This window comes from Cajanus cajan, chromosome 11 (assembly GCF_000230855.2).
Source record: "Cajanus cajan strain Asha chromosome 11, NIPB_CcT2T_4, whole genome shotgun sequence".
Classification (NCBI taxonomy): Eukaryota; Viridiplantae; Streptophyta; class Magnoliopsida; order Fabales; family Fabaceae; genus Cajanus; species Cajanus cajan.
In genome coordinates, this window is record NC_138527.1 from 36,546,920 (window position 1) to 36,558,437 (window position 11,518).

An 11,518-nucleotide genomic window follows, 5' to 3' on the forward strand; every position below is an offset into this window, starting at 1 on the left:
CGCTTGCCTATTTAAAAATCTTAACAAGTTTCTTGGCGCCGTTGCCGGGGACTTGTGTCAAGATAGTTGTGATTTCTATTGTACTAGTTGGAGCTTATTGTATATATTGTTTAGTTTTCATTTTGTTGAATATATTCTTTACCTGTTGTTCTAACTTTTCTGTTTAAGTCAGTCTTTGTATGCGAGGAAAAATTCCTGCTGAGCAGCTGTTATTTGATCCAGAGATTGAGAAAACAGCTAGGAAAAATAATAGCAGAAGAAGGCGACAAAGGAAGCTTGAACAGGAGAGACGGGAACAGGAGGGTACTTCCACTTCAGTTTCAGCTCAACACTTTAATTCTGAATCAATGGCTGAAGAAGGACCAGGTGGTCATGGACCTCATCATCAGCCAAGGAGACTCCTTGGAGAATACAATCATCAATTGGGTCCTAGGCATTTTTCCAGTATAGCTAGACCAGCTAAGGGGGTGGAGATGAAACCAGCATTATTATCTCTCATCACTGCCAATCAATTTGCAGGGATGGACCATGAAGATCCCTACACACATCTGTCAACTTTCTATGAGCTTATTGGCACTATGGGCATTCCTGGAGAAGATGAAGAAGCAGTCTACTTGAGATTATTTCCCTTCTCTTTGACAGGAAAAGCGAAGACATGGTTGCAGGCTCATCCAAATCAGAGCCTAACTAGATGGGAGGACGTAGAAAGGAAGTTCTTAGCTAGATTCTTTCCTCCTTCTAGATATATAAGTGCCAAATCAGCAATTGCAACATTTTCTCAAGGCGCTGATGAACCTTTGTGTGAGGCCTGGGAGAGATATAAATCCTTGCTGAGGAAATGCCCAAATCATGGGTTTGATGATGTTGCACAACTCAACATGTTCTGTAATGGGTTAAGGCCTCAAACAAAGATGTTATTGGATGCTTCTGCAGGTGGTTCTATGATGATGAAAGATTCTGAGGAAGCAATCACTATTATTGATGCTTTGGCAGCCAGTGATTACCAAGCTCACCATGACAGGAGCCAGCCTTCCAAACGGGGAATTCTAGAATTGGATACTCAAAATGCAATTCTGGCTCAGAATAAGCTTCTTTCTCAGCAGATGGAAGAGATAAGGAAACAGATGTCCAAACTTCAAGTAGGATCATCTTCACGCTCTCAACAAGTAATGAGATGTGATTTTTGTGCAGGTGATCATCCAAATGGGCAATGTTCTATATCTGAATCAGAACAGGAGGAGGAAGTTAATTATATGAACAATCCAGGAAGGCAAGGGAATTTCTCTGGTAACTATAATCAGAATCAAGGCTGGAGAAATAATCAAAATCAGTACTCTGGGTGGAAACAAGAAGCAGGACCATCACAAAGGCAGCCTCCACAAAAGCCATATCAAAATCAGTCTTCTTATCAGCCAGATAGGTTGTCAAAAATGGAGGATGCTCTTACACAATTTATGCAGGTTTCCACAACTAACCAGAAAAACACTGAAGCGTCTATCAGAAACCTGGAGGTTCAAGTGGGGCAGCTAGCCAAGCAATTGGCAGATCAACAAAGCAAAAATTTTTCAGCAAATACACAAGTCAATCCTAAAGAGCATTGTCAGTCAATTACAACTAGGAGAGGCACTGTGATAGGAAAAGGGATTGGTGATAATTTGAGAGACAATAATGGTGGAGAAGAAGAAAAAAAGAATGGAGTTGAGTTAGAAAGTGAGAAAGGAGTGGAGTTGAATAATGAGGCTGACAAAAATGAAAAAAATAAAATAGAAAGCCAAAAAAATGAGAGTAGAGATGGAGAGGTGAAGGAGGAGAGTAAGAAGAAAGGGAAAGAAGTTGTCAGGCCTCCTCCTGTGAAGAATTTACCTTACCCACATGCTCCGTCAAAGAAAGACAAGGAACGACAATTTGCAAGGTTCCTTGATATAATCAAGCGGTTACAGATCAACATACCTTTTGCAGAGGCCTTGGAACAGATGCCATCTTATGCAAGGTTTATGAAAGAGCTTCTGACAAAAAAGAGGAAGTTGAGTGAAGATGGAACAGTGGAGCTAGAGGCAGGTTGCAGTGCTATAATTCAGAAGTCACTTCCACAAAAGTCTAGAGATCCAGGGAGTTTTACCTTGCCAGTCACTATTGGCAATGTTTCTGTGGGGAAGGCATTGTTGGACTTAGGAGCCAGTATCAATCTGATGCCTTTGTCTATGTTACAGAGGATAGGCCAAGTAGAGGTGAGACCTACCAGGATGACCCTGCAGCTGGCTGATAGATCCATTAAGTATCCTCATGGTATTGTTGAAGACCTCTTGGTGAAAGTTGATAAGTTTTGGTTCCCAGTTGATTTTGTTATCATGGATATGGAGGAAGATTCTGAAGTTCCTCTTATTTTAGGACGACCATTCATGAAGACAGCCAAGGTCATTATTGATGTTGATGATGGCAAACTCAAGGTTAGAGTTCAGGATGATGAAGTGAATTTTAATGTATTTGAAGCCATGAAACATCCAAGTGATAAGTCAGGCTGCTTCAGAGTGGATGTGATTGATGAGCTGTGTATGGAAGCTCAAAAGTCATTCTCAGTAGCTACACCATTAGAGAAAGCACTGGTTAATGCAGTCAGTGAAATCAATGAGGAGGATGAAAAAGAAATACAGAAGTGTTTGGAAGAGCTGGACAAAGCAAAGGAAATTTCTCCTAGTTCAACAAGTGTTCAAGATTTAAACAAGGAGGAAAAGTTTCAACCTCAGAAATTAGAGTTGAAGCAATTGCCAAGCCATCTCAAGTATGTCTTTCTTGAAGCAAATGGTGGCAAACCAGTTATAATCAATAGTTCCCTATCTGTTGAGGAGGAAAAGAAGCTAATTGAAGTTCTGAAGGCTAATGAAGGAGCTATCGGTTGGACGCTGTCAGATTTGAAAGGTATTAGCCCTTCATATTGTATGCACCGGATCCTGATGGAACAGGATTATAGGCCTGTAGCACAACCTCAAAGGCGCCTCAATCCAACAATGAAGGAGGTGGTCAGAAAAGAGGTGATTAAGTTGCTTGAAGCTGGCATGATTTACCCTATCTCCGATAGTGCATGGGTTAGTCCTGTTCAGGTGGTTCCTAAGAAGGGAGGTATGACGGTCGTGGTGAATGATAAGAATGAATTGATCCCTACACGGACAGTCACTGGTTGGCGGATGTGTATTGATTACCGGAAACTAAACCAGGCCACAAGGAAGGATCATTTCCCATTACCCTTCATGGACCAGATGTTAGAAAGGTTGGCAGGTAAGGCATACTACTGTTTTTTGGATGGTTATTCTGGTTCTAATCAGATAGCAGTGGATCCGGAGGACCAAGAAAAGACAGCATTTACATGTCCTTTTGGTGTGTTTGCATATAGGAAAATGCCATTTGGATTATGTAACGCACCAGCCACATTTCAAAGGTGCATGTTGGCCATCTTTTCTGATCTTGTTGAGAAGTGTATTGAGATTTTCATGGATGATTTTTCTGTGTTTGGAGCATCATTTGATACATGTTTAGAGAATCTCAACACTGTACTGAGGCGGTGTGTTGAAACTCATTTGGTGCTTAATTGGGAGAAATGTCATTTTATGGTGACTGAAGGAATAGTGCTTGGCCACAAGATCTCTGAGAAAGGTATCGAGGTGGATCCAGCTAAAGTGGAAGTCATCTCTAAGCTTCCTCCACCAACAAATGTAAAAGGGATTCGAAGCTTTCTTGGACATGCTGGATTCTATAGGCGTTTCATCCAAGATTTCTCAAAGATCGCCAAACCGCTTAGCAATCTCCTTGTTAAAGATGTTAAATTTAATTTTGATGATAATTGCTTGGCTGCTTTCTCACTTTTGAAACAAAAACTGTGTTCGGCACCCATAATCACTAGTCCGGATTGGAATTTTGGTTTTGAATTAATGTGTGATGCGAGTGATTATGCAGTAGGTGCTGTACTAGGACAAAGGAAAAACAAAATTTTTCATGCCATACATTATGCGAGTAAAGTTTTGAATGAAACTCAAATGAATTATGCAACCACAGAAAAAGAATTACTTGCAATAGTGTATGCACTTGAAAAATTTCGTTCTTATTTGATTGGCTCAAAAATTACTGTGTTTACTGACCATGCAGCAATCAAGTATTTGTTAACTAAATTTGATTCCAAGCCAAGGTTAATAAGATGGATTTTATTGTTACAGGAATTTGATTTAGAGATAAAGGACAAGAAAGGCTGTGAAAACCAAATTGCAGACCACCTTTCCAGATTGGAAAATGATGAGGTGACCATACTTGAAAGTGCAATCCATGAAGAATTTCCAGATGAAAAATTATTCTTGGTGCAGGAACGACCTTGGTTTGCCGATATGGCAAATTTTAAAGCAGCCGGGGTCATTCCAGAAGATTTTAATTGGCAGCAAAGAAAGAAATTCTTAAAGGATTCTACTTATTATGTGTGGGATGATCCTTATTTATTTAAGATTGGTGCTGATGGTTTGTTAAGAAGGTGTGTTTCAGGTACAGAGGTCAAGGATATCTTGTGGCACTGTCACAATTCACCCTATGGAGGTCACTACAATGGAGATCGCACAGCAGCAAAGATTCTCCAGTCTGGATTCTACTGGCCTACTATCTTTAAAGATTCTCATGAACATTGCAAGAATTGTGATAAATGTCAGAGAACTGGTGGAATTTCCAAAAGGCATGAGTTACCATTGCAAAATATTCTTGAAATCGAAGTGTTTGACTGCTGGGGAATTGACTTTGTAGGACCACTTCCTTCCTCTTATTCCAATGAGTACATTCTGGTTGCTGTGGACTATGTTTCTAAATGGGTGGAAGCTTTAGCAACTCAGAAGGCTGATGCACGAACGGTGATCAAGTTCTTGAAGAAGAACATCTTTACTCGATTTGGAACACCGAGAGTGCTCATTAGTGATGGTGGTTCTCATTTCTGTAACACACAGCTGAAGAATGTGTTGCAGCACTATGGTGTGAGACACAAGGTAGCTACACCTTACCATCCCCAGACGAATGGACAGGCAGAGGTTTCCAATAGGGAGTTGAAGAAAATTTTAGAAAAGACTGTAGCCAGTTCAAGAAAAGATTGGTCTTTGAAATTGGATGACACATTGTGGGCTTACAGGACAGCATACAAAACTCCAATTGGACTTTCTCCATTTCAGCTTGTCTATGGGAAAGCCTGTCATCTTCCAGTTGAGTTGGAGCATAAGGCCTATTGGGCATTGAAAGCATTGAATTTTGATTCGAAAGCTGCAGGTGAAAAGAGAAAGCTCCAGTTACATGAGCTTGAAGAGATGCGGTTACAAGCCTATGAATCATCACGGATTTATAAAAGCAAGGTCAAGTCTTATCATGATAGAAAAATTATCCAGAGAAACTTCCAACCAGGTCAACAGGTGTTATTGTTCAATTCCAGGTTGAGATTATTCCCTGGAAAACTCAAGTCCAAATGGTCAGGCCCTTTTGTCATCAAATCAGTTAAGCCATATGGGGCAGTAGAATTGGAAGAACCAAACTCTGGAAGATCTTGGATGGTGAATGGCCAAAGAATTAAGCCATACTTAGGTGGTGATATTGAGCAACTCACCAATGTCACTCATCTCATTGATCCATGACTTCAAGAAGTGTCAAGCTAATGACAATAAAGAAGCGCTTGCTGGGAGGCAACCCAGACGTTATGTTTTTAAAAGTGGTTTGATTATTTAGTATTGCATGTTTAATTTCATATGTGTGATGTTTTAGGGAGTGAGTTTAGAATTTAATGCTTAAAATAAATTCAAGAATATTGTGTTAGATTATGCATTTTCTTTGATGTTCAATGTGTGTTTGTTTTGATGGAGTAAAGGAAGAATATTAAGGAATTTGGGATCAAAACTGAGCTAGAATAAGAATTGTATAATTTCTGATCCAGGACTCAGTGGCTCAGCCCCTCTGAGTGGCTCAGCCCTTTGTATCAGTCAATAATCAGAGGAGTCCCTGGAGGTCAGGCGCTCAGCGCTTACAACCTCAAAGGCGCCTCAATCCAACAATGAAGGAGGTGGTCAGAAAAGAGGTGATTAAGTTGCTTGAAGCTGGCATGATTTACCCTATCTCCGATAGTGCATGGGTTAGTCCTGTTCAGGTGGTTCCTAAGAAGGGAGGTATGACGGTCGTGGTGAATGATAAGAATGAATTGATCCCTACACGGACAGTCACTGGTTGGCGGATGTGTATTGATTACCGGAAACTAAACCAGGCCACAAGGAAGGATCATTTCCCATTACCCTTCATGGACCAGATGTTAGAAAGGTTGGCAGGTAAGGCATACTACTGTTTTTTGGATGGTTATTCTGGTTATAATCAGATAGCAGTGGATCCGGAGGACCAAGAAAAGACAGCATTTACATGTCCTTTTGGTGTGTTTGCATATAGGAAAATGCCATTTGGATTATGTAACGCACCAGCCACATTTCAAAGGTGCATGTTGGCCATCTTTTCTGATCTTGTTGAGAAGTGTATTGAGATTTTCATGGATGATTTTTCTGTGTTTGGAGCATCATTTGATACATGTTTAGAGAATCTCAACACTGTACTGAGGCGGTGTGTTGAAACTCATTTGGTGCTTAATTGGGAGAAATGTCATTTTATGGTGACTGAAGGAATAGTGCTTGGCCACAAGATCTCTGAGAAAGGTATCGAGGTGGATCCAGCTAAAGTGGAAGTCATCTCTAAGCTTCCTCCACCAACAAATGTAAAAGGGATTCGAAGCTTTCTTGGACATGCTGGATTCTATAGGCGTTTCATCCAAGATTTCTCAAAGATCGCCAAACCGCTTAGCAATCTCCTTGTTAAAGATGTTAAATTTAATTTTGATGATAATTGCTTGGCTGCTTTCTCACTTTTGAAACAAAAACTGTGTTCGGCACCCATAATCACTAGTCCGGATTGGAATTTTGGTTTTGAATTAATGTGTGATGCGAGTGATTATGCAGTAGGTGCTGTACTAGGACAAAGGAAAAACAAAATTTTTCATGCCATACATTATGCGAGTAAAGTTTTGAATGAAACTCAAATGAATTATGCAACCACAGAAAAAGAATTACTTGCAATAGTGTATGCACTTGAAAAATTTCGTTCTTATTTGATTGGCTCAAAAATTACTGTGTTTACTGACCATGCAGCAATCAAGTATTTGTTAACTAAATTTGATTCCAAGCCAAGGTTAATAAGATGGATTTTATTGTTACAGGAATTTGATTTAGAGATAAAGGACAAGAAAGGCTGTGAAAACCAAATTGCAGACCACCTTTCCAGATTGGAAAATGATGAGGTGACCATACTTGAAAGTGCAATCCATGAAGAATTTCCAGATGAAAAATTATTCTTGGTGCAGGAACGACCTTGGTTTGCCGATATGGCAAATTTTAAAGCAGCCGGGGTCATTCCAGAAGATTTTAATTGGCAGCAAAGAAAGAAATTCTTAAAGGATTCTACTTATTATGTGTGGGATGATCCTTATTTATTTAAGATTGGTGCTGATGGTTTGTTAAGAAGGTGTGTTTCAGGTACAGAGGTCAAGGATATCTTGTGGCACTGTCACAATTCACCCTATGGAGGTCACTACAATGGAGATCGCACAGCAGCAAAGATTCTCCAGTCTGGATTCTACTGGCCTACTATCTTTAAAGATTCTCATGAACATTGCAAGAATTGTGATAAATGTCAGAGAACTGGTGGAATTTCCAAAAGGCATGAGTTACCATTGCAAAATATTCTTGAAATCGAAGTGTTTGACTGCTGGGGAATTGACTTTGTAGGACCACTTCCTTCCTCTTATTCCAATGAGTACATTCTGGTTGCTGTGGACTATGTTTCTAAATGGGTGGAAGCTTTAGCAACTCAGAAGGCTGATGCACGAACGGTGATCAAGTTCTTGAAGAAGAACATCTTTACTCGATTTGGAACACCGAGAGTGCTCATTAGTGATGGTGGTTCTCATTTCTGTAACACACAGCTGAAGAATGTGTTGCAGCACTATGGTGTGAGACACAAGGTAGCTACACCTTACCATCCCCAGACGAATGGACAGGCAGAGGTTTCCAATAGGGAGTTGAAGAAAATTTTAGAAAAGACTGTAGCCAGTTCAAGAAAAGATTGGTCTTTGAAATTGGATGACACATTGTGGGCTTACAGGACAGCATACAAAACTCCAATTGGACTTTCTCCATTTCAGCTTGTCTATGGGAAAGCCTGTCATCTTCCAGTTGAGTTGGAGCATAAGGCCTATTGGGCATTGAAAGCATTGAATTTTGATTCGAAAGCTGCAGGTGAAAAGAGAAAGCTCCAGTTACATGAGCTTGAAGAGATGCGGTTACAAGCCTATGAATCATCACGGATTTATAAAAGCAAGGTCAAGTCTTATCATGATAGAAAAATTATCCAGAGAAACTTCCAACCAGGTCAACAGGTGTTATTGTTCAATTCCAGGTTGAGATTATTCCCTGGAAAACTCAAGTCCAAATGGTCAGGCCCTTTTGTCATCAAATCAGTTAAGCCATATGGGGCAGTAGAATTGGAAGAACCAAACTCTGGAAGATCTTGGATGGTGAATGGCCAAAGAATTAAGCCATACTTAGGTGGTGATATTGAGCAACTCACCAATGTCACTCATCTCATTGATCCATGACTTCAAGAAGTGTCAAGCTAATGACAATAAAGAAGCGCTTGCTGGGAGGCAACCCAGACGTTATGTTTTTAAAAGTGGTTTGATTATTTAGTATTGCATGTTTAATTTCATATGTGTGATGTTTTAGGGAGTGAGTTTAGAATTTAATGCTTAAAATAAATTCAAGAATATTGTGTTAGATTATGCATTTTCTTTGATGTTCAATGTGTGTTTGTTTTGATGGAGTAAAGGAAGAATATTAAGGAATTTGGGATCAAAACTGAGCTAGAATAAGAATTGTATAATTTCTGATCCAGGACTCAGTGGCTCAGCCCCTCTGAGTGGCTCAGCCCTTTGTATCAGTCAATAATCAGAGGAGTCCCTGGAGGTCAGGCGCTCAGCGCTTACAACCTCAAAGGCGCCTCAATCCAACAATGAAGGAGGTGGTCAGAAAAGAGGTGATTAAGTTGCTTGAAGCTGGCATGATTTACCCTATCTCCGATAGTGCATGGGTTAGTCCTGTTCAGGTGGTTCCTAAGAAGGGAGGTATGACGGTCGTGGTGAATGATAAGAATGAATTGATCCCTACACGGACAGTCACTGGTTGGCGGATGTGTATTGATTACCGGAAACTAAACCAGGCCACAAGGAAGGATCATTTCCCATTACCCTTCATGGACCAGATGTTAGAAAGGTTGGCAGGTAAGGCATACTACTGTTTTTTGGATGGTTATTCTGGTTATAATCAGATAGCAGTGGATCCGGAGGACCAAGAAAAGACAGCATTTACATGTCCTTTTGGTGTGTTTGCATATAGGAAAATGCCATTTGGATTATGTAACGCACCAGCCACATTTCAAAGGTGCATGTTGGCCATCTTTTCTGATCTTGTTGAGAAGTGTATTGAGATTTTCATGGATGATTTTTCTGTGTTTGGAGCATCATTTGATACATGTTTAGAGAATCTCAACACTGTACTGAGGCGGTGTGTTGAAACTCATTTGGTGCTTAATTGGGAGAAATGTCATTTTATGGTGACTGAAGGAATAGTGCTTGGCCACAAGATCTCTGAGAAAGGTATCGAGGTGGATCCAGCTAAAGTGGAAGTCATCTCTAAGCTTCCTCCACCAACAAATGTAAAAGGGATTCGAAGCTTTCTTGGACATGCTGGATTCTATAGGCGTTTCATCCAAGATTTCTCAAAGATCGCCAAACCGCTTAGCAATCTCCTTGTTAAAGATGTTAAATTTAATTTTGATGATAATTGCTTGGCTGCTTTCTCACTTTTGAAACAAAAACTGTGTTCGGCACCCATAATCACTAGTCCGGATTGGAATTTTGGTTTTGAATTAATGTGTGATGCGAGTGATTATGCAGTAGGTGCTGTACTAGGACAAAGGAAAAACAAAATTTTTCATGCCATACATTATGCGAGTAAAGTTTTGAATGAAACTCAAATGAATTATGCAACCACAGAAAAAGAATTACTTGCAATAGTGTATGCACTTGAAAAATTTCGTTCTTATTTGATTGGCTCAAAAATTACTGTGTTTACTGACCATGCAGCAATCAAGTATTTGTTAACTAAATTTGATTCCAAGCCAAGGTTAATAAGATGGATTTTATTGTTACAGGAATTTGATTTAGAGATAAAGGACAAGAAAGGCTGTGAAAACCAAATTGCAGACCACCTTTCCAGATTGGAAAATGATGAGGTGACCATACTTGAAAGTGCAATCCATGAAGAATTTCCAGATGAAAAATTATTCTTGGTGCAGGAACGACCTTGGTTTGCCGATATGGCAAATTTTAAAGCAGCCGGGGTCATTCCAGAAGATTTTAATTGGCAGCAAAGAAAGAAATTCTTAAAGGATTCTACTTATTATGTGTGGGATGATCCTTATTTATTTAAGATTGGTGCTGATGGTTTGTTAAGAAGGTGTGTTTCAGGTACAGAGGTCAAGGATATCTTGTGGCACTGTCACAATTCACCCTATGGAGGTCACTACAATGGAGATCGCACAGCAGCAAAGATTCTCCAGTCTGGATTCTACTGGCCTACTATCTTTAAAGATTCTCATGAACATTGCAAGAATTGTGATAAATGTCAGAGAACTGGTGGAATTTCCAAAAGGCATGAGTTACCATTGCAAAATATTCTTGAAATCGAAGTGTTTGACTGCTGGGGAATTGACTTTGTAGGACCACTTCCTTCCTCTTATTCCAATGAGTACATTCTGGTTGCTGTGGACTATGTTTCTAAATGGGTGGAAGCTTTAGCAACTCAGAAGGCTGATGCACGAACGGTGATCAAGTTCTTGAAGAAGAACATCTTTACTCGATTTGGAACACCGAGAGTGCTCATTAGTGATGGTGGTTCTCATTTCTGTAACACACAGCTGAAGAATGTGTTGCAGCACTATGGTGTGAGACACAAGGTAGCTACACCTTACCATCCCCAGACGAATGGACAGGCAGAGGTTTCCAATAGGGAGTTGAAGAAAATTTTAGAAAAGACTGTAGCCAGTTCAAGAAAAGATTGGTCTTTGAAATTGGATGACACATTGTGGGCTTACAGGACAGCATACAAAACTCCAATTGGACTTTCTCCATTTCAGCTTGTCTATGGGAAAGCCTGTCATCTTCCAGTTGAGTTGGAGCATAAGGCCTATTGGGCATTGAAAGCATTGAATTTTGATTCGAAAGCTGCAGGTGAAAAGAGAAAGCTCCAGTTACATGAGCTTGAAGAGATGCGGTTACAAGCCTATGAATCATCACGGATTTATAAAAGCAAGGTCAAGTCTTATCATGATAGAAAAATTATCCAGAGAAACTTCCAACCAGGTC

General features: G+C 40.0%; 1 protein-coding gene across 1 annotated transcript; it reads left to right on the plus strand.

Annotated features, from left to right (window-relative positions):
- Positions 1 to 179: 179 nt before the first annotated feature.
- Positions 180 to 5,767, plus strand: LOC145953520 (uncharacterized). Its single transcript, XM_083067496.1, has one exon. It carries the CDS (start codon positions 180 to 182, stop codon positions 5,640 to 5,642), a length of 5,463 nt encoding a protein of 1,820 aa, XP_082923622.1. The 3' UTR covers positions 5,643 to 5,767.
- Positions 5,768 to 11,518: the final 5,751 nt, after the last annotated feature.

What these genes read in the sequence shown, in the direction of transcription:
- LOC145953520 (XM_083067496.1), top strand. Translation starts at nt 180, where the DNA reads ATGCGAGGAAAAATTCCTGCTGAGCAGCTGTTATTTGATCCAGAGATT.